At 42.6% G+C, this 27,517-nt stretch overlaps 1 protein-coding gene across 9 annotated transcripts in view; it reads left to right on the top strand.

Annotated features, from left to right (window-relative positions):
• LOC109254155 (zinc finger protein 846-like) overlaps positions 1 to 27,517 on the top strand; it is a 110,570-nt gene that overhangs the window by 39,611 nt on the left and 43,442 nt on the right. For 2 of the 9 annotated variants that reach the window (XR_008420574.1, XR_008420575.1), the window contains 2 exons: positions 11,545 to 11,759; positions 12,473 to 13,297. Coding sequence is in view for 2 of the 9 variants with exons in the window: in XM_053898192.1 (XP_053754167.1) it covers positions 12,517 to 12,531; positions 13,213 to 13,297; positions 15,492 to 15,575 (184 nt within the window). In the remaining 7 variants the exon portion in view is untranslated. Of the gene's footprint in view, positions 1 to 8,810; positions 8,982 to 11,544; positions 11,760 to 12,472; positions 13,298 to 15,491; positions 15,576 to 27,517 lie in introns of those variants that run through there. The other 7 variants (XM_019427832.2, XM_053898192.1, XR_008420579.1 and 4 more) reach the window with 7 other exon arrangements.

The raw sequence follows: 27,517 nt of genomic DNA, 5'->3' as shown, positions 1-27,517 counted from the left end.
CTTATGTGGATCCTGAGAAACATAACAGAAACCCATGGGGGAGGGGAAGGAAAAAAAAAAAAAAAAAAGAGGTTAGAGTGGGAGAGAGCCAAAGCATTAGAGACTGTTAAAAACTGAGAACAAACTGAGGGTTGATGGGGGGTGGGAGGGAGGGCAGGGTGGGTGATGGGTATTGAGGAGGGCACCTTTTGGGATGAGCACTGGGTGTTGTATGGAAACCAATTTGACAGTAAATTTCATATATTAAAAAAAAAAAAAAAAAAAAAAAAAAGAACCATTGCTTTATACATCAAAAACAAGACAAGGATGCCACCTAATCACTGCTATTATTCAACCTATTATTAGAAATTCTGACCAACCCGTAAGCCAGGAAAATGAAATGAGGTATAATTATTGGCAGAAAAGAAAAATACATTAAAATAGATTATTGTTTACAGTTATTTAGGCCATTTAAAAATCCAAGAAAATCAACAAATTATTAGAACTAATGTTTGTCAAGGTGGCTAGACTCATGATAAACACATAAAAATACCATTATTCTATTAATCATATAATTAATCAATGTGAAATGCATACATACACATACATGCAAGAAGCATCCAAGAATGACTAGCCAAAACTGCAAAAAGCAAACACTTGAAGCACATTTTAAGAAAAACGAATGAAGGGAAAGGTGTAACATTTTGCGGATTGGCAAGCTTGCCATTAGGAACATGGCCGGTCATGGTATAGGGTTGTAGATGCAAGTGGGAAGAAAAAGAAATAACTTTGCGGGGACAAAGCCCCGCCTCCAAGTGGTTGTGAACCCCGAGCCAGGCCACGCCTCTGGCCTGGTCGCACCACTGTGTTCAACTAGGTTCTCAAAGCAGGAACGTAGAATTTCCGCGCCCTAAGTTGTAGGCAGTGGGCCGCACCCCTTCTTTCCTAGGGATCGGAAGCGGAAGTGTGCTCTCCTGGGACGCAGCGGCTCTACGGAAGTTCCCCCCCCCCCCCCGCGTGCGGGGGCAGGGCCGACTAAATTGGCTTCCGGTCTGTCCCCCGCTCTTCTGGAACGGAAGTGGGGTAGGGCGTCGGGCCCGACGTGGTAAGCGCGGGGTCAAAGTACGAGTCTGGTCTCGTTGCCACGCGAGGCTTCCAGCGAATAACTGGCCTGCCTTTGGTGGGAAGGAAAACGCGCTACTTCCGCTCAGGCGCGTGAGGCGCGGTCGGTGCATCCTGGCTTCTCTGCGGATGTGGGCGGGTTCTGGTGAGAGCTGAGCGGACTGCACCCGGGCGCCCCTAATCCCTCTTTGGGTGAGGAGGTAAATCCGTGACATTTCTTTCATCCAGCGGTAGCTTCCCAGGATCACTATGAAGAGAGAGGCTGGTTTCTTGGAAACACTCATGTTTTTTTCCAGAGTCCGGATTCGTTTTATCGTAAGACGATTTTGTTTGGGACCAAAGGGATTCTCCCCTGCCTGCCCCCCGCCAACTTTTTATTTTGAGAACTTTCAAAAGTTGAAAGAATATATATGCCCTTCACCTGGACCTATCAATTGTTAACCCTTTGCCACCTCCTAGTTTACATTTTTACCCCCTGCTGAATCATTTGAAACTTAAGTTGAAGACATTATGACAGACCCGTAAATGCTTTCATGTGCATCTCCTAGGAATATGGGTGTTCTACTTAACCACAATATGTCTATTCCACCTAGAAAATTTTTAAAAAATGGCTCAGTTGGGGCGCCTGGGTGGCTCAGTTGTTTAAGGGTCTGACTCCTGATTTCAACTCAGGTCATGATCTCACGGTTCGCGAGTTCAAGCCCCACATTGGGCTCCATGCTGACAGCGTGGAGCCTGCTTGGGATTCTCTCCCTCTCTCTCTGCCCCTCCTCTGCTTGTGCACTCTTTCTCTCTCTCTCAAAGTAAATAAACTTTATTTTAAAAAGTCTTGAATCAAAAATGAAAACACCTACCAAAATTTATGAGTTGAAGCAAATGCAGGTATAAGAAGGAATTTTATAGCAATAAAAGCCTACATTAAGAAAAAAGGGGGGGCATCTGGTGGCTCAGTCAGTTAAGTGACTGGCTCAGGTCATGATCTCACGGTTTGTGAGTTCCAGCCGCGTCAGGCTCTGTGCCGACAGTTTAGAGCTTGGAGCCTGCTTCAGATTCTGGGTCTTTGCCTCTCTCTGTCCCTTCCCCGCCACATACACACTCTTTCTCGAAACTAAATGAACATTAAAAAAATAGGTAAGTTGAACTTAATCAAAACCACAAGCTTTTTAAGACACATTTTATTTATTTAAGCAACCTCTCCACCCAACATGGGGCTCAAACTCACAAACGCAAGATCAAGAGTCGCACAGTCTACTGACTGAGCAGCCAGGCGCCCCTGAAAATCACAAACTTCTGTGCATCAAAGGACAATAACGAGAGTGAAAAGACCACCCAAAGAATGGGAGAAATATTTGCAAATCATATATCTGATAAGGTGCTAACATCCAGAATCGATAAAGAACTACCACTCAACAACAAAAAACAGCAACCCAACTAAAATGGGGGAATGGACTTTGTTTTTAAATTTTTTTAATGTTTATTTTTGAGAAAGAGACGCAGCGTGGGCAGGAGAGGGGCAGAGAGAGAGGGAGACACAGAATTCCAAGCAGGCTCCAGGCTCTGAGCTGTTGGCACAGAGCCTGATGCAGGGCTCGAACGCACGAACCGGTGAGATCACAACCTGAGCTGAAGTCGGACACTTGACCGACTGAGCCACCCAGGTGCCCCTGGGAAAGGACTCAAATAGACATTTCTCCAGAGAAGATATACACGTGACCAAGTACCTGAAAGTACATGAGATGTCCAATATCAGTCATCATTAGGGAAATGCAAATGAAAACCACAATGAAATACCACTTCATCCCCCCACCCCCTTAGGATGGCTATTATCCAAGAACCAGAAAATAACACATGCTGGTGAGGATGTGGGGAAACTGGAACTCTTGCACATTGCTGGTGGGAATGTGGAGTGGTGCAACTGCTGTGGAAAACAGCAAGGAGTTTCCTCAAATCATCAAACAGAGAACTAACTGTATAACCCATCGATTCCACTTCTGGGTATCTATCTAAAGGAGCTGAAGTCAGGGGCTTGAATAGATATTTGCGCGCCAGGGTTCACAGCAACATTGTTCACAGTGCCAAATGCGAAATTCTTACACTTTCAGTTGTTTTAAACTTAGTTCGAACAAGGAGATATTTTAGCCATTCAAAGCCTTCCTGCTTTGCACACACCGCAGTTATGCCCCAAGTCTAACAGCTGCAGATAAGATAAATCCTGGGGCTGTAACTACCCCCAAGCTGCTGCTACCCTTCCGAACTTTCTGACCCAGAGACTTCCCACTAGCTGCTAAGCAACATAGCCTAGACACATAAACCCCCTCTGTGATCACCTCCTACAGTAGGAGTTGGCCCCCTCCCTTTCTGAGCAGTGGCTTTCATGCTACAGCTTCCGTATTTTCTCATACCTGAGGGACTTTCTCCACGAGAAAACCTGCCGAAGTTCTGCCCAAAGAAAGCTTTTGTGTGGTACTGCCACCTCATGATCATTTCTTTTTCCCGAATCACCCCGGAAATAACGGGAATATCCTACATATGTGTGTGGCTCCTCCCTCTCGCCCCCCCCCCCCCCAACACTACCACATGCGCGCACACACATATTTAGATTCCTAATCCTTTGGAGTTTATTTTTGTGAGTGGTGTGAAGGATAGATGTAATTTTATCTTGGCACCATTCATTAAACCACTCATTTCTGTCCCAGTGATCTGAAATACCACCGTTATGAATTACATTTCCGCGTTTTGGGGTTGATTTTCAGATATTCCATTTGATCGAAGCTGTTTCCTATTCGTGTGCCAGTTCCACAGTTTTAATTGTAGTGGCTTTATAGTTTGTTTTAGTGTCAGTAGGGCTTCATCACTTGTTTTCAGTGTCTTCTTAGACATCATCATGTATGTGTGTTCTTCCATATAAATGTTAGTATCAATTTGCCTAACTCCATTAAAAAAAAAGCTTCTTGGCATTTTTATTAGGATTATGTTACATTTCTGAATTAACCTGGGGAGAAATGATATCTTTATGATGTCAAGCCACTTTATCAAAGAATGAGGGGTGTTTTTCCTTTTGTTCAAGTCCATTTATGTCTTTCTAGATTATGTTAAAAGTTCCTTATATGGGTTTTATACATTGCTTGTTTAGTTTAATCCAAAGCTTTCTGGTGTTTGTTTGTTTGTTTGTTTTCCTATTATAAATGATGTTTTCTCTACCATTATATCACCTTACTGGTTATTGATTAACTGGAGGCTTTTTCATGTCCTGCTAACTTACTAAATTCTTTTATTGTTTACATTAGTCTTAATGATATCATTAGTTCTCTAGAGATTTCCATGAACAGTATCATATCATCTGCAAAAAGAGATAGTTTTACTTCATTTGCAGTTCTTATGTTTATTAGTTTCTCCCCAATGTCACCAGTGCACACTCAGACACACATATACACAATGTGCGCGCGCACACACACACACACACACACACACACACACACTGTTATAAATATAGCCAATCATCTTAAGAAAGTATTCATTAGTTTCTATTTTTTGAGTGCTTATATCAAAAATGGGTGTTGAATTTTGTCAAAGGCTTCATCAGCATCTATGGAGATAATCATATGATTTGTTTTCTTAGATGTATTGATATGGTATATTATTTAATGACTTTCTTTTAAAAATTTTTTGAGAGAGAGAGAGAGCAAGCTGAGTGGGTAAGTGGGGGAGAAAGAGAGACAGAGAGAGAGAATATCTCAGGAAGTCTCCACACTCAGCATGGAGCCTGATGCAGGGCTCGATCGCACAACCCCACGATCATGACCTGAGCCAAAATCAAGAGTTGAACAGTCAGCTGATGGAGCTACCAGGTGCTAATGGATTTCTTAATAATTAAAATTTTAATTTCTAGAGCAAATTCCACTTGCTCAAGGTTTATTATTTTCTTAGTGGTTTTGTATTCTTTTTGCTAATATTTAACATAGCTAATTTGAATCAATATTTATAAGTGATATGGCTTTGTAATTTTCTACTTTTGTATCCTATCAGGTTTTATATGAATGTTATCTCATTAAAGGAATGAGAAAGTTTTGCTTCATTCTTATTGCTTTTAAACAACTTATGGACGACCTTGAGTATCTGAACTTTGAAGGTTTGGTATAATTCTGTATCTGAAACATCAGGGCTTGGGTGCCTGGGTGGCTCAGTAGGTTAAATGTCTAACCATCTCAGGTCATGATCTCGCAGTCCGTGAGTTTGAGCCCCGTGTCGGCTCTGTGCTGACAGCTCAGGGCCTGGAGCCTGCTTCTGATTCTGTGTCTCTCTCTCTCACTGCCCCTTCCCCACTCATGCTCTGTTTCTCTCTCTCTGTCTCTCTCTCAAAAATGAATAAATGTTAAAAGAAAAAAATTAAAGTATCCAGTCTCGCATTTCCAGTCCACTGATGCTTGATGAGAGTACCAAAACAATTCAGTAGAGGAACAAATAGTCTTTTCGACAAATGGTGCTGGGACAACTGGATAGCTACACACAAAATAATGAAGCTCGTTGTCTACCTCACTCCATATTTGAAAATTACTCAAAATGGATCAAAGAAATAACTGTAAGAGCTCAAATAATAAAACTCTTAGAAGGAAATATAGTAGCATATCTTTAGTGATCTTGGATTTGACAGCGGTTTGTTAAATTTCACACCCAAAGCATAAGCAACCAAAGAAAAATAGACAAGCTGGCACTTAATCAAAATTAAACTGTTTTGTACTTCAGAGGACCCCATAAATAAGTGAAAAGACAACCTATTGAATGGGAGAAAAAATTTGAAAATTCTATATCTGCAAAGGGACCAACATCTGAAAAACATAAAGCACTCTTAGAGTTCAATAATAAAATGATAAATAACACAATTAAAAATAGTTGAGGATTTGAATGGACATTTCTTCAAGCAAGACATACAAATGGCTAATAAGAACATGCAAAGATACTCAATATCCACTAGTCATCAGGGAAATTAAAATGAAAACTACAATGAAACGGTACTTCACACCAACTAGGATGGCTACATGTTTTAAAAAACAAAACAAAACAATACTAAGTGTTGGCAAGGATGAGGAGAACTTGGAACCCTCACACACTGCAGGTGAGATTGTAAATGGTGCAACCACTTTGGAAAATAGCCAGGCAGTTACCCCAAAGGTTAAACTTAGTGTTTAATATGACCCAGCAGTTCCAGTCCTAGGCATATACCCAAAAGAAATGAAAACATGTCCACATAAAAACTTGCACAACAATATTTCATAGCATTATTCAAAACGGCCAAAGAGTGAAAACAACCCACATGTCCACCAACTGATAGGAATGTTGTTCATCAGTCAAAAAGAATGAAATACTGGGGCACCTGGGTGGCTCAGTTGGAAGAGCATGAAACTCTTGATCTGGGCGTCATGAGTTCAAGCCTCATGTTGGTGTAAAGGTTTACTTAAGTAAATAAGTAAATAAATAAACTTAATAAAATACTGACAAATGCTACAGTATAGATTAACCTTGAAAAGTTTATGCTATGTGTAAGAAATCAGTCACAAAAGACCACATAGTTTTTAAAACTTATGTGAAATCATCAAATAGGCAAATCTATAGAGACAATAAATAAATTAATAGCTGCTTAGGGATGGGATGGGATGGGGAGCTGGGGATGGTGAAATTGTTCTCAAACTGATTGTGGCAATGGTTTCACAACTCTGTGAATATAATAACCACTGAATATACACTTTGGGTGAATTGTGGGCATCTGGGTGGCTCAGTTGGTTAAGCGTCTGACTTTGGTTCAGGTCTCCTGGTTCCTGAGTTCAAGCCCCACATTGGGCTCTCTGCTGTCAGCTCTGAGCCTGCTTTGGATACTGTCTCCCTCTCTCTCTACCCCTCCCCCTCTGTGCTCTCTCTCAAAAATAAATAAATATTAAAAAAAGTAAACGGATGAATTATATGTGAATTCTGTCTCAATAAAGCTGTTGCCACCCCCACTCAACCAAAAACCAATCTATCTGGGCTTGATGCTCTTTGGTAGTGTAAATTCCTATATAATTTTCTAGGTTGGGTTACATTGATATTCTATTTCTAGGTTTTTTTGTTTGTCTTTTAGCTTGGAATTTATTTTTTATTATCTCACTTTTAAGGATACATTTAGGAATATGAATTTTCCTCTGATCACTGTTCAAAAAATATCCTATGTTATTTTTAAATGTTATTTTTTAATGTGTTTTGATTATTATATTTGAGAGAGACAGGGTGCGAATGGGGGAGGGGCAGAGAGAGAGGAAGACACAGAATCTGAAGGAGGCTCCGAGCTGTCGGCACAGAGCCTGATGTGGGCTTGAACCCACGTACTGTGAGATCATGACCTGATTCAAAGTCTGACACAACTCTTAACCGAATGAGCCACCCAGGCGCACCACCCCCGCCATGTTATTTTTAATAGCCAAAAAAAGTGGAAATAACCCAATGTCCATTCACTATTGAGTGGATAAATTGTGACACACCCATACAGTGGAATACTATTCAGTAAGAAAAAGAAATAAAGGCTGGTACACACTACAACATGGATGAACCTTGATAACATTATGGAAGTCAAAGAAGGCCAGACACGAAGACCACATGTTGTAATATCCTGTTTACATGAAATGTTAGAATGGGCAAATCCCCAGAGACAAAAAACAAAACAAACAAAAAAAACACCCAACTACATTGTTGCTTTGGGCTGGGGGAGTGGGGGTGGTGAGGTGGGAAGATTATGGCTAAGAGGGTACTGGGTTTCCTTTTGTGATTATGAAAATGCACTAAAATTGATTGTGGTGATGGATACACAACCCTGACTATACTATGGTACATTTTATTATTTTTTTTTTTAATCTTTTTTTTATTTTATTTTATTTTATTTTTGGGACAGAGAGAGACAGAGCATGAACGGGGGAGGGGCAGAGAGAGAGGGAGACACAGAATCGGAAACAGGCTCCAGGCTCCGAGCCATCAGCCCAGAGCCTGACGCGGGGCTCGAACTCACGGACCGCGAGATCATGACCTGGCTGAAGTCGGACGCTTAACCGACTGCGCCACCCAGGCGCCCCTACTATGGTACATTTTAAATGGGTTAATTATGTGCTATGAGGATTCTACCTTGAAGCTGAAGGTCAGCGAGAGGACTGATGAGCTGGGAGCTCATTTTACGGGCTAGCAGGCTCATCTTTATAAATATGCAGAGCGCCGGCTGGGGCTGAACCAACAAGGAGAAAGTCTTGAAGAAGAGAGAGCATTTCAAGAGCTTCCGTGGCCCGGAACTGGGGGCAAACCCCGCCCACCGTGTCCGTGCCGCTTCTAACTCCGTCCCCTGCCCTCGGACATCCCAGCGTTGCGCCTCGGACGTGGTGGGTGCGACAGCCAGCTCGGGACCCCGCTCCAGCCCGCTCCCCAGACATCCGGCAGCAGCGGCTGCCACCCCGGACCCAACGCCTCTGCTCCTGAGGCCCCGTCGCGCACGCTGACCTCGTGCCGGAAACCGGAAGCGGAAGTGCTAATCGGAAACCGACTCACTTCGAGCTCCGCCCCGCTTCTAATGCGCTGGCTCCCGGGAGGTTTCCAGCTTCCGCGAGTGGCAGGGAATCGCGGGTGCACCGCGTCCGAGGGACCGCGGCCGCCCGGGTCCGTCCCAGAGCTTCGGTCGGCTCCGCCCGCGCGGGTGGGGGTCGGGGCCGCGGCTCGGGGTCCCGGGTGGAGGCAGGGCCTTCTCTCTGCCCGCTGTGAGCCTCTCTGCGAAAGCTGCCAGAACAAACTGTGTCCTTTCTCCAGAGGAGAAACGTGTACGCGGTTGTGGAAAACGGCCGCAGCGCCCCCTTCTCTCCGACGTGGCGATTGCGGTGCGTTGCGGTGGGGACTGGACGGAAAAGCTCTGGCTGTGGCCACCCGTTACTGAAATGGGATGAATTGTTCAGGTGTTACCTTGCTGTACATTGACCAGTTGTTAGTATTTAGCATGCGTAGTGTACCTTCTCTACATCTCTCTCCGTGTGTAGAGTTAAATGTTTGTGGTAACCTCTTTGAAAGTAAGGAGGTGGAAATAAGTTGCAGGCATATTTGATCTTTAGCATGGGGTTAATTGCCTCCCATGTAACAACAAAGAAGTTATGTAAAAACTCCTGTAAATTAATACCGGAAGTGAGAAATGAACAAGAGGTTTGCATAGGCCCTTCCATTAAAAACAAAAACAAAAACAGATGGGCAACGAATATATAAAGAGGTGCTCGATGTCATTAGCAACCAGGGGTTTGCAAATAAAAACCACAGTGTGATACTACTGCACACACTGAATGGCTAAAAGTAAAACTGAAAAGGGACAGTGCCCGGTATTGGTTGAGATGTTCGTAGACTGCTAGTGGAAACACATTTTTAAAGTATATCAACTAAATATGATCTGGTGGTGACACACCAGTGATGCACACACATGGCCACCAATTGAACATAAACACTATATGTAACATCATTATTTGAAATATCCCTCGCTTGGAAATAACTGAAAGTGGGTCAAGGGATGAGTCGATGACTTGTGGCGTATATTTTTTTGTGGCATACTCAAAATGAGCAAAGACGGAACGCAGAGGTAACCCCTTGGATGAAGCTCACAAGCAATGTCCGATGAAAGAAGCCAGACACAAAAGATTGCATGCTGTTAGATACCTTTTCTTTAAAATTCTCTCTCTCAAAAGTAAATAAACATTAAAAAGGTTAGAAAAAAAATGGGGTGCCTGAGTGGCTCAGTCAGAAAAGCGTCTGACTCTTGATTTTGGCTCAGGTCATGATCTCATGGTTTGTGAGATTGAGCCCCACGTTGGGCTCTGTGCTGACAGCTCAGAGCCTGCCTGGCATTCTCTGTCTGTCTCTTCTCTGCCCCTCCCTCCGTCTCTCTCTCTTTCTCAAAAATAAATACGCATTAAAAAAATTAAATAAAAATTCAAAAATAGGCAGTACACTGCCGAGTGTTAAATGTCAGGATAGTGGTTGCAGTTGGGAAGCATGGAGTTAGCGATTTGGAAAAGAGACAAGGAATATGTCTGAGATGCTGGATATGGAAATATTCTATTTCTCAACCTGGAATGATGTTACATGGGGCTGTTCATTTCTGAATACTTCATTGAGATTTTTATTCATGATCGCCTCCCTTAGTCATATGTATGCTGTAATTCCATAAAAGAAGTTTAAGAAATGGAACTAAGGGCGCTGCTTGATAAAGTTGAGCAAGGAATATAGAAGTAGAAGAAAATATACTGGGAGCCTGGGTGACTCCGTTGGTTAAGCATCAGACTTCAGCTCAGGTCAGGATCTCACGGTTTGTGAGTTTGCACATCCGTTGAGCTTGAGCCCCATTTCAGGTGAGCACAAGCCCCAGCAGGGCAAGCCCTGCTTCTCTCCCCTCTCTCTCTCAAAAAGGAGGAGGAGGAGGAGGAGGAGGAGGAGGAGGAGGAGGAGGAGGAGGAGGAGAGGGAGAAGAAGAAAATGTACTGAAAGGGTGAATAAAAATAAAACCAATACTTAATGGAGAAAAGTAGAACTGAACAGCAATATGAAAAGGCAAAAAGATGCACAATATATTTGTGTACTAGTCTTTGGTTAATTGTGAGAAAATGTGGAAAGCCTTCAGTTTCGACATAAAAACAACGATGTGTTTCCGACACTGTTGGAGTGGCTAACATTAGAAATGTATTTCGAGTTTTTCTAAAATCACAATATTAGTTTCAGATGTCCATCTGTTTATTACCTCCATTGCCCCATTTATTTATTTATTTATTTATTTATTTATTTATTTATTTTTTAACGTTTATTTATTTTTGAGACAGAGAGAGACAGAGCATGAACGGGGGAGGGTCAGAGAGAGGGAGACACAGAATCCGAAACAGGCTCCAGGCTCTGAGCTGTCAGCACAGAGCCCAACGTGGGGCTGGAACTCACAGACCTTGAGATCATGACCTGAGCCGAAGTCGGCCGCTCAACCGACTGAGCCACCCAGGCGCCCCGCCATTGCCCCATTTAATTGTGAGATCCTCAAGAACTGTTCCCTCCTCATTGCCTCATACCTGGCCTCGCTTAAAGAGGGTCCTTACTGAATATTAGCTGACTGCATGAAGCAGTAAGAGACAGAAGGAGGTGAAGTTTCCAAATCCAGCCAAGCTCCAGCAGTGGGTACTCAGAGGGACTTCTGATTTCATAAAACCTTTTGTATTTCTCATCTCCATTATGCCCAGCAGAGGGTGTGGACGGAGTATTATTAAATGATAGTTATTTATACCCAATTTGGAGTGTTGTTCTAACAATGAAAGGAGATTATATATGTACAACTACTAATAATAGTAAATAGCAGTTGATAATATTTGTATGATAGGGTATTAGACGGTTTTCAACAGCTGTCACGTGTTTTCATCTGCACAGATATGGCGAAAGAGTGATGGTTGATGATTGAGGAAAAATGTCTGATGTTTAATGATGGATGTTGTGAACCAGTTAGCCAGATACTCCAGTGTATGAAGAGAAATTGAGATCAACGTCTTAAACTCAAAAGCTCCTCTGAAGTGGTCTGAGCAAGAGATGGAATATTCTGGAAACTCTATCAGATTCACAGGATGGCAGCCCTTGCTGTGAATCAGGTGGGTGGTGAGTCCTTGCTGATGCTTCTTTCCAAATTTGTTTGCTTCATGTAGTTCCTTCACAAATGGCAGAGCCAGTGCTCGGGGGGCCGAGGGATCATGCGGTGGACTGTATAAGCGTGATTGAAATGAGCAGAGTGTGTATAAGTCAGGTTCCTGGGATTTGAGATGCAGGAAGTGTGTGTGTGTGTGTGTGTGTGTGCGCGCTTTTTCAGGGGGTAATATATTCATGAATTCTATTGTGTCAAACAGCTCTGCCTCACTGTAATTTGTATAACTCAAGATGGAATTTTAAGAAAATGTTTATTTATTTTGAGAGAGAGAGAGCACCCACGTGCACGTGCGGGGCAAGGGCAGGGAGAGAGAGAATGAGAATATCCCAAGCAGACTGTGTGGAGCCTGACCCGAGGCTTGATCTCATAACTGTGAGATCATGACCTGAGCTGAAATCAAAAGTTGGATGCTCAACTGACTGAGCCACCCAGGCACCTGTAAGATGGAATTTTTATCCATCTGTATCTCGTGGGTAGCAAGATCCAGAAAACCATCGACTTGTTCCAGGTAACTCAGTCATATGGAATTAGTGTGTTTGGTGTGTGTTCTGTGCATGGTGTGGACCGTTCGTAGGCATGTGGTTATTGGAATTGGATTGGCTTCAGAGTTCATGGTCTTCTCTCTGAGGTCATCTTTCTTGGAACCTTTTCTGTCTTTAGAGGAAAGGAAACGCGAAGAGGCAAGGACGGTGGCTGGGTTACTGATGGATTCTTCTCAGGTAAGTAGAAAGTTGACCTTTCTTCAGAATGTCCTGTTTCTCTCTGTGGTAGCCATATCTTCTTGTAATGTCCCCAGGCTTTTTATAGCAATTAATGGCCCTGCTTAAGGAATGAGTCCCAGGTAAATGTCTCCAGGACTCATGCCATCTCAGAATACATAGGGATTATATTGGATGTGATTCTTTTATCTCCGTATTCGTTAATTCTTTCTGATGCTTGGTCATGCTTGTTGGCTTACCGTTTCGCTGAGTGTTATGATAGATACTGAGGAATGATATGAAGGTATCTAATCTCATGGAATGCATGCGTTACTGTGGAAATAATTCATCTCTTAGTAGATTTTACAGAGTGTTACAGTGTGCTCAGTGCTAACCGCAGCCTATAAATAGAGGAGGAAAATAAAGCAAGAAGAGCCCACAATAAAGTTGTGGTAACATAAGTTTCACCACATGTCAGACACGCTGGTAAATCCACATGACTGGCTGTGATCACCAGGCACGTCTATAGCTGGAGAGCAGACGAGATCTGGGCCCGAGAGTCCTGTAGGCTTCTGGTCTACCTTCCTCAGTCCTTCATCTTTCTGAGAACCTCAAACAAGATGGTAGTTCGCTGAAGGCAGCATATATCTGATGGTTTAGCAGTTAGTAACCTTTGAGTATGTAGCTGTGGACTTTACCCAGGAGGAGTGGACTTTGTTGGATCAAACACAGATTGCTCTCTACAGAGATGCGATGTTGGAGAACTACCAGAATCTCATCACACTAGGTAAGCATCGTTTCTTCACTGAACCCCTTATGAGAAAATTGTTTCTTAAGTACCTTTGCTGTCAAATGGGAAGACTGTGGTAAACAAGACAGACATAGTCCCTGGCCTCAGGGGCCTCACTCTCTGGAGGATTCCCTTGCAAATGAAGATCTGTCTAGATAAATGATACTCTTTTAGGGACTGAAAACCTTAAGACTTAAAAAAAAATTTTTTTTATTAACATTCATTTTTGAGAGACAGAGACAGAGCATGAACGGGGGAGGAGCAGAGAGAGGGAGACCCAGACTCCAAGGAAGACTCCAGGCTCTGAGCTGTCGGCACAGAGCCTGACACGGGGCTTGAACTCACAAACCGTGAGATCATGACCTGAGCCGAAGTTGGATGCTTAATCGACTGAGCCACCCAGGCACCCCATGAAAACCTTAAGACTTGACTTTATTTTATTACTTTTTTTTCAGTTTTTATTTTAATTTCATTATAGTTAACATACAGTGTTAGTTTCAGGTATACAATATAGTGATTCAGCATTTCCACATAGTACCCCATGCTCATTACAACAAGTGTACTCCTTAATCCCCATCACCTATTTAACCCAACCCTCCTACTCCCCTCCCCTCAGGTAATCATCAGTTTGTTCCCTATAATTAAGAGTCTGCTTCTTGATTTGCCTCTGTTTTTTTCCCCCTTGTTTTTTTTTTTTTTATTTAAATTTTTTTTTTTAAATTTACATCCAAATTAGTTAGCATATAGTGCAACAGTGATTTCAGGAGTAGGTTCCTTAGTGCCCCTTACCCATTTAGCTCATCCCCCCTCCCACACCCCCTCCAGTAACCCTCTGTTTGTTCTCCATATTTATGAGTCTCTTCTGTTTTGTCCCCCTCCCTGTTTTTATATTATTTTTGTTTCCCTTCCCTTATGTTCATCTGTTTTGTCTCTTAAAGTCCTCATATGAGTGAAGTCCTATGATATTTATCTTTTTCTGACTAATTTCACTTAGCATAATACCCTCCAGTTCCATCTAAGTAGTTGCAAATAGCAAGATTTCATTCTTTTTGATTGCCGAGTAATACTCCATTGTATATATATATATCTCCCACATCTTCTTTATCCATTCATCAGTTGATGGACATTTGGGCTCTTTCCATACTTTGGCTATTGTTGATAGTGCTGCTATAAACATGGGGGTGCATGTGCCCCTTCAAAACAACACACCTGTATCCCTTGGATAAATGCCTAGTAGTGCAATTGCTAGGTCATAGGGTAGTTCTATTTTTAGTTTTTTGAGGAAACTCCAGACTGTTTTCCAGAGTGGCTGCACCAGCTTGCATTCCCACCAGCAGTGCAAAAGAGATCCTCTCTCTTTGCATCCTCACCAACATCTGTTGTTGCCTGAGTTGTTAATGTTAGCCATTCTGATGGGTGTGAGGTGGTATCTCATTGTGGTTTTGATTTGTATTTCCCCGATGATGAGTGATGTTGAGCATTTTTTCATGTGTCAGTTGGCCATCTGGATGTCTTCTTTGGAGAAGTGTCTCTTCATGTCTTTTGCCCATTTCTTCACTGGATTAGTTGTTCTTTGGGTGTTGAGTTTGAGAAGTTCTTTATAGATTTTGGATGCTAACCCTTTATCTGATATGTCGTTTGCAAATATCTTCCCCCATTCTGTCAGTTGCCTTTTAGTTTTGCAAAACTTTAAGACTTAAGATGTGTATGAGGCCAGATGTGATTTTCAGGTCTTAGAGTTCTCTAGTCTTTTGAGGGCACAAAGAATGTACTTCGATTTTTTAAATGTTTTTTAATGTTTTTATTTATTTTTGAGACAGAGAGAGACAGAGCATGAGCAGGGAAGGGGCAGAGAGAGAGGGAGACACAGAATCTGAAGCAGGCTCCAGGCTCTGAGCTGTCACCACAGAGCCTGATGCGGGGCTCGAACTCATGGACTGTGAGATCATGACCTGAGCTGAAGTCGGATGCTTAACCGACTGAGCCACCCAGACGTCCCTGTACTTCGATTTTTGTTCCTTTTAGAATAGTTTTATTGCATTGATTTAAAATTTCATGTGATGGTTTTGCAGTTTATAAAGTGAGACTTCACCGTCTTCAGAAACTGTGAAGGCTAAAATGTTGGTTCCTATCCAAAGACCTGCGTTTCGTGTCTTGAAGCGTTCTCTTTATGTATTTTTCCCTTAAGCAGGATACAAATCATGCAAACCTGATCTCAGCTCTGCATTGGAAGGAGCAGAATTGCTGAGGACAGGAGGGAGAGGAGTCCTGCAGGGTAAGTTCATGATACGGTTTTGTGCAGAGCGATGCCAGTCTAGGAAAGGCGCAGTCCATTTGGAAATGCCACTTGGCAAGCTTTCGGAGGTCTACCCTTTTTCAGAGAAGGCTGAACGAAGCCACTTCGTTTCTGAGTTTGCTCAGGAACCTTTAACTCCCTTTACCTTTAAATTTCCATTGATGTCAACCTTCTTCTGTTCTCTCAGAAAGACCTGTCTGGCTCATTTGAAAATTTCATTACTTGCAGATAGGTCTTTTTACAATACTTTCTATTTTGTTTCCTGACTCTCTCAGTGTTTTTTGTTTACCGTCAGCCTTAGTTTTCCTGAGTATTAAGCTTTGTAGATTTCCTGCAGTTTCGACCCCATACTCTTATGATTGCCAGACTTCTCTAACACACTGCCCTCTGTGTAGTCCCAAGTTCCCTTTTTTCAACCTTTTTGTCTTGTTCCACTCATATTTAGATACAAGTATGTGCCATATGTTTTTTTCTTTTTGGATAAAATACACAAATGAACCATTTTGGTGAGTGTGATTTATTGGTACTGAGTACATTCACAGTGTTGTGCAACCATCAGCTCTTTTTAGTTCCGAAATACTTTCGCTTAAAAAGGAAACCCTGTAACCAATCAGCAGTAGCCTCCGTTCAGCCCTCCTCCCAGCCCCTGCAACCACTAATCTACTTTCTATTTACAGGTGTACCTATTTCGTACATATCTAGTAAAATCATACAGAATTCAATTTCATGACAATGTGTGGGGGCATATGGTCCTTTTATGTTTAACTTGTTAAGAATTACCAAACTATTTTATATAGAGGCTGTACCGTACTATATTCCCTCGGACAGTGTAGAAGTTACTCCACATTCTTGCTATCATCACTTATTTCCTTTTTTTCTTTTCTGTTTTTTAAATCTTTTTAAAAATTTTACTTATTTTGGGGCACCTGGGTGGCTCAGCCAGTTAAGCATGCGACTTCAGCTCAGGTCATGATCTCACAGCTCGTGAGTTCTAGCCCCACATCGGGCTCTGTGCTGACAGCTAGGAGACTGGAGCCTGCTTCGGATTCTGTGTCTCCCTCACTCTCTGCCCCTACCCCACTCATACTCTGTGTCTCTGTCTCTCTCTGTCTCTCTCTCTCTCTCTCTCAAAAATAAACACTAAAAAAAATTTACTTATTTTGAGAGAGAGAGAGTGCACGTGCATGAGCTGGGGAGGGGCAGAAAGTGAGGGAGAGAGAGAATCCCAGGCAGGCTCTGCGCTGTCAGCACAGAGCCCCACCTGGGGCTCAAACTCCTGAGCCGTAAGATCATGACCTGAGCTGAAATCAAGAGTCAGATGCTTAGCCGACTGAGCCACCCAGGTGCCCCATCTTCTTTTTTTGTTTTAATAGTAACCATCCTAGAGTATGCAGTGGTGTCTTACCATGGTTTTGATGTGCATTTCCCTAAAACAAATGATGTTGAACATCTTATCCTGTGCTTGTTGACCATTTCTGTGTCTTTGCAGAAATGCTGATTCAAGTTCTTTGCCCCTTTTTTACCCTGTGTTGTTTTTTGTTGTTGACGTGCAGGAGTTCTTTCTGGCCTCTCATAGTGGGCCCAAAGCACATGTATGATTTGCATGTTTTTTCTCCCATTTGGGGGATATCGTTGTGCTCTTTTTGATAGTGTTTTTTGATGCACAAACAGTTTTAATTTTGGTGGGGTCCCATTTATCTTTGTTTTCTTTGGTGCTTTTTCATATCTTACAAAGATTAGACACTGTCAGATCCAAGGTTCTAAAGATTTACCCACTTGCTTTCTTCTAAGATTTTTTAATAGTTTTAGCCTTTACATTAGGTTTTTGGTCCATTTTTACTTTATTTTTTTTTTTATTAAAAATTTTTTTTACATTTATTTATTTTTGAGAGACAGAGACAGAGCACTAGTGGGGGAGGGGCAGGGGGTGGTGAGACACAATCCAAAGCAGACGCCAGGCTCTGAGCTGTCAGCACAGAGCCCAACGTGGGGCTGGAGTTCACAGACCAAGAGATCATGACCTGAGCTGAAGTCAGACGCTAAACCGACTGAGCCACCCAGGCGCCCCAGATTTTTGATCCATTTTGAGTGAATTTGTGTATATGGTCTGAATCAGGGGTCTGCTTTGATTCTTCTGCATAGAGCTATCCAGGTATCCTAGCATTAGGTGTTGAAGAGACTATTCTTTCCCCCATTAAATTGTCCTGGCACACTGTTGAGAGTATGTTTTTTTTTTTTTTTTTTTTCTTTTCTTTTTCTGGATTCATGTTTATGTCTATCCTTTTGCCTGTACCACCCATTTTTTTTTTTGAGTTATTTATTTTAGAGAGATAGTTTGCAAGCAAGAGCGCACACAAAAGGGGGAGGGGCAGAGAGAGAGAAAGGGAGACAGAATCCAAAGCAGGCTCCAGGCTCTGAGCTGTCAGCACAGAGCCTGACGCGGGGCTAGAACTCAGGAACCATGAGATCATGACCTGGGTTGAAGCTGGATGCTTAACCAGCTGGGCCACCCAGGTGTCCCTGTACCACCCATTTTTGACACTGTACTTTTTAGTTCTTTTGGTTCTTTAAAAAAAAAAAGAATTTGTGTTAACATTTATTCATTTTTGAGAGAGAGAGAGAAGGAGAGAGAGAAAGACAAAGTGAGTGGGGGAGGGGCAGAGAGAGAGGAAGACAGAATCCAAAGCAGGCTCCAGGCTCCAAGCTGTCAGCACAGAGCTCATCGTGGGGCTCGAACCCATGAACTTTGAGATCATGACCCAAGCTGAGGTCTGACACTTCATCAACTGAGTCACCCAGGTGCCCGTCTTTTGATTCTTTTTTGTTTCTGTCTCTTATTGATAATTTCTTTAGCGAAACATAATTCTTCTAGTTTCCTATAGTTCTTTGTCCATGGTTTCTGTTAGCTGAGTGTGTTGAAACAAATGGATTTAAGGTTGTTACTAAGTCCAGTGCCTTGGCTTTTAGGAACAATTTTTTTTTTTTTTTAATTTTAGAGTAAATGAGCAAGAGAGAGGCAGAGGGGGAAAGAGAAAGATAGAGAGAAAGAGAAAGATAGAGAGAATCCCAAGCAGGCTCCACACTCAGCACAGAGCCCAACACGGGGCTCAATCCCACAACCCTGGGATAGTGACATGAGCCGAAATCAAGAGTCAGATGCTCAGCTGACTGAGCCACCCAGGAGCCCTAGAAACATAAATTCTAGATATCATAATGCAGCTGTTTGAAAATCTGATTCACCCCTCTCCCAGGGCTTGCTGTTGCTGCTTGTTGTGTATTGTTGATGTTTGCTTAGTGGCTTTTATAAATTATTTTTGTATGTTCTGCATTTCTTTTTAGTGCTGTCCCTGAAATCTGTGTTCTGTTAATTTAGTGGTCACTAAACTAGAGTGACAGAAATTCCTTAAATGCCCGGAGCCAAGAGAAGAAAACTAAAAATGTTCTTTTGGTTTTTGTTGATGGGCTGTGTGTTGGGCCACTCCTTTGATGTTTAGCTAGGCCATCTACAACTCTTCCTTAGTCTTCCATCCCTGCTGGGGCGGATCCTGAAGATCAGCCAGAGGTTGATCTTTGGATCCTCTTTGGATCCTCTCACCCTTTCCCAGCATGCATCCAGCCCCAGGTGTGCTTATGGACTTCTTGGTTCTCTGGTAAACACTCGAGCTTTTAAAGCCCTATTCAGGGGCAGTGGGTGGCTCAGTTGGTTAAGCATCTGACTTAACTCAGGTCATGATCTCACAGTTTGTGAGTTCAAGACCCGAATCAGGCTCTATGCTGAGAGCTTGGAGCCTGAAGCCTGCTTCAGATTCTGTGTTCCTCTCTCTCTCTGCCCCTCCCCTGCTGTGCTCTCTCTCCTTCAAAATAAACATTAAAAAAATAATAAAATAAAACCCCTATTCATGCACATATCAACATTTCCAGTCTGTGCCTTCTAAGGCCTTTCAGGCTATGTTTTGTTTGTCCCAAATGCTCTCCCTTTCCTCGGGCTGCTCTAGGCAATATTTTGGCTCTAGACATCTTCATCAGAAGTTGTCTGAGCAGCGCCTGAGTGGCACAGTCGGTTGAGCATCCGACCTCGGCTCAGGTCATGATCTCTTGGTTCGTGGGTTCGAGCCCCACATTGGGCTCTGTGCTGCCAGCTCAGAGCCTGGAGCTTGCTTCTAATTCTGTGTCCCCCTCTCTCTCCTCCCCATCCCTGCTTGTGCTCTGTCTCTCTTTCTCAAAAATGAATAAAAATTTAAAAAAATTAAAAAAAAAAAGTTGTCTGAGATGCTGCCTTGTTCCTGGAACTCTCTGAGTTGGGTGATATAATGCCACACCCTTGCGGCGGTGATACTCAAGGAAGCTGCCAGAAAGATCGAAGCACCCAGTGGTGCTTCTTTGAGAACAAGGTCCATAGCGCTCCTTTGAGCCCTCACAACTTGCTCAAGGATGCATCCTGTTGTCTACACAGCTGGAGCTGATCGGAAGAGTGGGGATGGTAGGTGGGTAATTAAAATGCCTCAGCACTCACTTGATGAATTTATTTTTTATTTTTTTAACATTTATTTATTTTTGAGAGAGAGAGAGAGAGAGAGAGAGCACGCAGGGGAAGGGCAGAGGGAGAAGGAGGCACAGAATCCGAAACAGACTCCAGGCTCTGAGCTGTCAGCACAGAGCCTGATGCTGGGCTTGAACCAACAAACCATGATATCATGACCTGAGCCGAAGTCAGATGCTCAACCAACTGAGCCACCCAGGCGCCCCTCTTGATGAGCTGAATTATAGCTGCTTCTTCCATCAGTGCTCCCTTTGTGAATGTACATTTTTTACTAGATTTCAAACTGCTGTGATAGTTTATTTTGATAGTTTTTGTAAGCTTGTTGGTTTTCTGGTGGGAAGGAGCCCTGGAATTCCTTCCTCTGCCATATTTTGTGGCGTCAGTCCATGTGCTTTTAAACAATTTTATCCCAGAATTTTTCGCCAAGACCACATTGTCCCACTTTTTTCCAGAAGTGGACTTGCAACTCCAAACCAAAGGTTCCACACCCCTTCTTGAGATTCCTTGGGAAAAAACACCAAATGGAATACAGTTGGTAAGATCTCCAAAAGTATTTCCTTTCCCCACATCAGGGCCAGAAGTACAAAATCCGGGAGAATGATATGAAATAAATGTCGTTTACCCAAAGAAAGCAGAATCTGTGAAGATTCTTTGAATATCAGGAACTTGAGGAGCACGCCAAACCTATTTCACACCTGTTTCTTCTCAGAGGTCCACATATACACAGCTCAGGTGTTCAGTTTTTGATACACAGGGATTTAGTTGGAATAATTTAGGTTTTAAATGATGTAGTATGGGTAATTACTGGAATAACTGTGTAAGATACTGTGAAAGTAGAGGATATAATTCAGGGTCCTAGCCTCAGAGTCTGTCTGTTCAGCTTAAAATAACTCAAAAACAGGACAGGATCTCTGTACACTTGAATGGAAAAACAAAAAACCAAAGCCTTCAATTATGATGTTTCCAATATATAAAAGTTGTGATGAGGGGAGAATTCTTTCATAATGAGTGTGAAAAAGTCTTTAGTTGTCATTTAAACCCTAATCAGCAGGAGAGAAGCAGTGCTGGGCAAGACGAGACGGTTCTAACCTGTGTCGAAGAGCGTTGAGTGGACACTCACGACTCACATTAGACGGGAAACTTCTAGGGGTAATGAGAATGGAGAAGCCTTTGAAACGAACTTTATTTGTACTTTGCTCAAAGAAATCCCTGTCGGAGAGAAAACTGAGAGGGTTCAACATGATAAAGCTTTTGGCTAGCTCTCAGACCTTACTGGGCACACGAAAACTCAGAAACACACATGAAAACACAAGGGAGAGACATTGTCGGAGAACTTTTGTTAATCAGTCATCCCGTAAGGTACATGTGAGACACCACACTGGAGAGAAGCCACATGAATGTAAAGACTGCGGGAAAGCCTTCACTCATTCCTCATACCGTATGGGTCACAGAAGAACTCACAGCAGAAAAAAGCCCTCTGTATGTGTGGAATGTGGGAAAGCCTTTACTCGATCCACAGGACTTCTTTTACACATGCGAAGTTGCACTGGAGAAAAACTACATGAATGTAAGGAATGTGGAAAAGCCTTTAATAATTCTTCACTGCTCAGCACGTAAGGTCGCACATCAGAGAGAAGCCATATGAAGGCAGGCAGTGTGGGAAAGCTTTCACTCAGTCATCGGGCCTTACCACACATTTAAGAACTCATACTGGAGAGAAGGCCTATGCTTGTAAAGAACGTGGGAAAGCTTTTGCTCGTTCCACAAATCTCAGTATGCACATGTGAACACACACTGCAGGAAAAGCCATACAAATGTAAAGAATGTGGGAAAGGCTTCAGATACTTCACCTGCTTTAACATGCACGTGCGAACTCACGCTGGAGAGAAACCATATGAATGTAGGGAATGTGGGAAAACCTCCACTCAGTCTTCAGCACTTGAGAAACACCTGCAAATGTTCCTCAGACCTTAGTATTCACATCTTTTTAAAATTTTTTAACGTTTATTTATTTTTGAGAGACGGAGTGTGAGCAGGGGAGGGGCAGAAAGAGACAGGGAGACACAGAATGTGAAACAGGCTCCAGGCCCTGAGCTGTCAGCACACAACCCAACGTGGGACTCGAACTCACGAACCACAAGATCATGACCTGAGCCAAAGTGGGACGCCTAACTGACTGAGCCACCCAGGAACCCCTTTCATATTCACATCTAAACTCATTTGGATAAAGAACCTTATGAAATTAAAGAATGTGAGATCGCTTTACTCATTTTTCATCCTTACGTGATAGGAACTTCCCTAGGGCAGAATTCCCATTCGTATAATGTATGTGGGAGAGCAGTAATTGTTCATACCTTACAGAATGTGTAAGAACTCACACTTGAGAGAACCCTACAGTTACAAGGAGTGTGGGAGAGTCTTTGTTGTTGTTGCGCTAACATTAATTTTAAGTACCTAAAATTTCTGTAAAACTCAGGAGCGCCTGGCTGGCTCAGTTGGTAGAGCATGTGACTCTTGATCTCGGATTATGTAAAAATAACTAATAGGGGCGCCTGGGTGGCTCAGTTGGTTAAGCACCTGACTCTTGATTTTGGCTTAGGTCATGATCTCACAGTTGTGAGATGAGCCCCACATCATCGGGCTCTGTGCTGTGCATGGAGCCCACTTGAGATTCTCCCTCTCCCTCTCTGCCCCTCCCATTAGCATGTGCAGTAAATAAATAAATAAATAAATAAATAAATAAATAAATAAGAGATTACTGTAAAAGTCATGTGAAGGTAAGAATGAGATACAGCTTAAAATATGTTCACATGCTTTGATAGCACATAGCTCACTCTAGGGATCGGCCATCTGTATGTAAGAAATATGGGGAAAACCTTAGTGCTGAGGCCTTAATATCCACCTGAGACTTCATACTGGCATCAAACCCTAAAAATGTAAAAGACAACAGGAAGACTTACAGTAATTTTAAGAACTCAACATGTAAAAACTCAACAGTGGAGAGATTTCTATACATACGAGGAATATGGGAAAACCTTCAGAAATTGTTGATTGCTTCATATGCAAGAAGACTCATGACTGTGAGAAGTGCTGAAAATTGTTCAGGTGTCAATGAATAAGTCATAACATGCAGTGGAGAGAAACCTTCTGATGGTAAGATGAATGCGGGAAAACTTTACTTCTGCCCCATAAGCGAATCTTTGATAATCTTTGATAATCTTACAGAGGCAGCAAATGTTATGAATCTCACAGAGGCAGCAAAGGGAAATGCCTGTGTGTGTGTGTGTGTGTGTGTGTGTGTGTGTGTGTGTGTGGTTTTTGGCTTTTGACCTTTAGTAAAAAATGATAATCCATAGTGGAGAGAAACTGTGGTTATCGGGTTCATGGGAAATGGTGTATCCATCTTATAAATCTTAATCTGTGTGTGAAAACCCACCCTGGAAAGAAGCTGAATGAATGTAAAGTTGTGGGAATGATTTTTGGTAAATACACATCCCTTAAGAGACTCATGAGTGCTCGGGGCGCCTGGGTGGCTCTGTCAGTTAAGTGTCGGACTTCAGCTCAGATCAGGATCTCACGGCTCATGGGTTCAAGCACCGTGTCAGGCACTGTGCTGATAGTGTGGAATTGGCTTCTGATCCTCTCTCTTTGTCTCTCTCTCTGTCCCTCCCTGCAGTCGCATGTGCTCTCTCAAAAAATAAACATTTAAAAAATAAAGACACTCTAGAGAATTTCTGTAATATCATACTCATTTCATATAATGGTGTTTTCATTATGGTTCACCTCTAAAGACTTCCCTATATAAGTCTTCAGTGAATTACGAGATATTTGGAAGTTTAATTGGCAATGTAAGAGCATTTTGTAAATGATTTAGGTACTGCTTTCTAGTATATTTGCAAGTGGGTTATAAAATGGGCTCTTTATATATATATATCCTTATTTGGTTATTTATAGGAAAATTCTCTCTGGCTTTGTATGGCAAGTAGTATCTAGTCATCTCAATATTCTTTGTCCTTTGGTCCCTTATAAATAGAATCCAGATTATCTCCAGGCATACCGTTAAAAAAAAATATTCCTACTTCTCAGGTTTCCTTGGGTTTATGGGAAGACTTATTTCATAGTCCTGGCTAGTGAGAAGTAGGCAGAAGTCATCAGTGTGGATTCTGGGAAAGCTGTTAAAAAGGGAACAGTCTCCAATGGCTTTTTCTCTTCAATGATTGGCCTCCATTCTTTCTCCTTCCTTCCTGGAAATCAGGTACATTCCTGGAGTTTAGGTGATATGTTGTGTACTATGAGGACAAAAGCCACAGATAATGTGGAATGGCTGAAACACAAGAGATGCCTTCTCCTCCTGGTATCATTGCTCAGCCATTGGACCTGCTTGTGTGTAGACTTCTTGGTACATGGGAAGACAAAGCTCATCAGGCTGAGCACCTATGTTTCAGTCATCAGTGTATAGGCGGCACTTAAAACCATTAGGTTAGATAATTTCACCTGAGGATTGGCAAGCCCTGGGACACTTTGGCAGTTGGGGTCATGGGAGGAAGTAGCAAGTGAATTGAGAAGTAGGATCCCATGGTACAGGAGTAGATTAAGATTGGTGTCTTAATCCATTAATCCAAAGCAAGAAGCAGTGGCTTGCTCAACTATACCAAATGCTGATTGGGGGAGTTAAATGAGGATGGGATTTAACCATAAAAGTCATTGGGGACCTTTTCAAAAGCTGACTTTGTGGAACAGGGTGTGCCAAAGTCTTCTTGGAATAGATTTCTGAGAAATTTGTATGTGTTGTCCATCCTGTTCTGCCCTGTCCATTCTATCCTGAATAAAGGTAAGTGCTTCTCTTTGACCTCACAATCTATACCTTAATATTCCAGCTTTACAATGTGTTATGAATTTACTATTGCTGCTGTAACAAATCACCAAATGATGTCATAAGTCAACAAAAATTTTACTAGCTTACAGTTTTGGAGATCAGAACTCTGAAAAGGGTCTCACTGAGCTAAAATCAATATGTTAACAGGACTGGAGGCTCTTGGGGTGAATGTTTCCTTGCTTTTTCCAGCTTCTAGATGCCTCACACTTTCCTTTCTTGGTTTATCTTTTTTTACCTCTTAAAGGCCAGCAATTTCAGTCCAAGTCTGTCTCATGCTGCCATCTCTTTGACTCTTCTGCTGTACCTCCTCCTGTTTGTTTTTTTTTAAAGTGAACTCTACTCTCCCCCCAACCCCCACCATGTGGGGTTCAAAATCACAACTACAAGATCAAGTGTTGTTATGCTCTCCCGAGTGAGACAGCCATGTGCACCGCCTATGCTACATTATTTTAATGTGACTTCTTAATGTGACTCTGTGACTTTATTCTTCCTGTTTTAATTTTACAGATGGAGAGAGTGGGGGGGGGAGGGGCAGAAGGAGAGAGAGAGACAGAGAGAGACAGAGAGAGAGAGAGAATATCCTGAGCAGAGTCCATACTCAGCATGGAGCCTGATGTGGGGCTCCATCCCATGACCCCAGGATCATGACCAGAGCTGAAATCAAGAGTCAGATGCTCAACTGACTGTGCCACCCAGGTGCCCCTGATATTTTCCACTCTCAAATTTTATAGTTCTAGCATGCACACAGAAAATTGTGTGAAGATCCTTAAGTGCTGCTAATAAGTACAAAATAGTGGGTCCATATGTATCCACCTTCCAGATAAATAAGGTGGAAGATTGCCTTACCCGTGTGAGTTGTCCTTCTTGCATCACCTTCTTCCGTTCAGGAGGAAACAATTCTTTTTGGACATTGGCTTAGCCGTTGTATTCATCATATTTTTAATTTTCTGTGTATTATATTGCTTTAACATCTTTGGGGTCTTGCTGCCTGGCAAGAGATGACTGCCCCTCCCAAGACTAGCTAATTTGTTTTTTTGACATAAATTGTTTATTAGGTAAGAATTTTACAAATGTTAGATTAGCAGTTATAATGGAGCTGGAGAGAATTGGGTCCACTGCATGCCACCCGGTGAGAACCACTAATAGTGTGGTGGAACTTGTCACCTTTTCCAAGGCCACGGCTCTTGCCCCTGCAGATGTTGGCCTTCCCATCTCCCTATGTTTGTGGACTGGTTTGGTGATCAACTGGGTGTCAGGGTTTCTCGATAACTTATGGAACGGATCAATGAGGATAAACGCAAAAGAATTAGTATGTGGAATCTTCGCCAACCCAGTAAGAATTCAAGACTCTCAGAGCCCCCACAGTGGGATTCAGCTCTCTTTTCTGCAATAGACTGAAGGCGTTGGGCAAAATTTGGCTGGTTAACACCATGGTGGACAGGCTTGCCATAGATTGCACCCTTAGAAACTGGGCCACTATGTCGCACACGAATCCAATATAGGACATGGCTTGGCTTTGTACCCCAGTCTGCATGCTTTATCACGCTGGGTTGGGCGGGGGGCCCTGTGAAGCTCAGAGAGCTGGTAGAACTGTCAGCAGTGGACCCTGAGAAGAAACCACATTACATCAGATTGCTTCTTCCTCCATAGCTCCTGGATATACGTACTGTATATCAAAGTGGGTTTCCCCATAAGAAATCATGGAGACTCAGATGATTCATTCCACAACCCAAAAATATTCCTATAAAAATGACTGTAATACTGTAATATAATACCGAATGATAAAGAAAATGCAAAATATAAAGAAAAATAAATTAACCTGGATTTAACTTTGAAAGCCTTCTTGGCTGGTGTGAGGGAGGCAAGAGAGGAGGGTTATTGTGTAGGAACGACTTTCACTATTATGGGTGTTGACTATAGTACTGTATTAATGAACTCTTGTCATATACTGTATTTAATGTAACTGGCAATAGGACAGCAGAGGAAAGGGTCCATGTCTGCAGGCAGGCTGACCTAGAATGGAGCAAAGCATTCCCATCCCAAGCTTACTCTTGTATGGAAAAGCAAGGGACTGTCCCTAGGTGCTTTGAAGTGACAAAAACTACACTAGTGCCAGTTGTGGGCATCTTCCAGTGTTCTGAACAATCACTGATTTCTGCCACCAAACACCTCGCCTGGGACTGAGCATCAGAGCATGGGAGACAATCACCCACAGTCCCGCAGAGAGAAGGAGAGAGAACCATTGGCTCATTTGTGATCATGTGATGTTTGGCGTGATGCACTACTTGTATTGCAAGGCATCGCTCATTTATCAAGTTAAAACGTATTAGAAAGGTTTGCTCCTCTTGCGGAACACTCATAGAACAAGTTACTCACAATCCAAGGTTTTGCTGTCCTTGTAAGTGCCATCTTGGTTTTACCTTTCAGCTAATGACTGTCTCCAGAGGGAAAGGCAGGACTAGCTAATCCTTAAAGATGGTAAATAACTTCCTTGGAAGCTCACCT

This window comes from Panthera pardus, unplaced genomic scaffold (genome assembly GCF_024362965.1).
Source record: "Panthera pardus isolate Hobbes unplaced genomic scaffold, ASM2436296v1 HiC_scaffold_8, whole genome shotgun sequence".
Taxonomy (NCBI): domain Eukaryota; kingdom Metazoa; phylum Chordata; class Mammalia; order Carnivora; family Felidae; genus Panthera; species Panthera pardus.
This window is presented reverse-complemented; position numbering and strand designations above follow the sequence as displayed.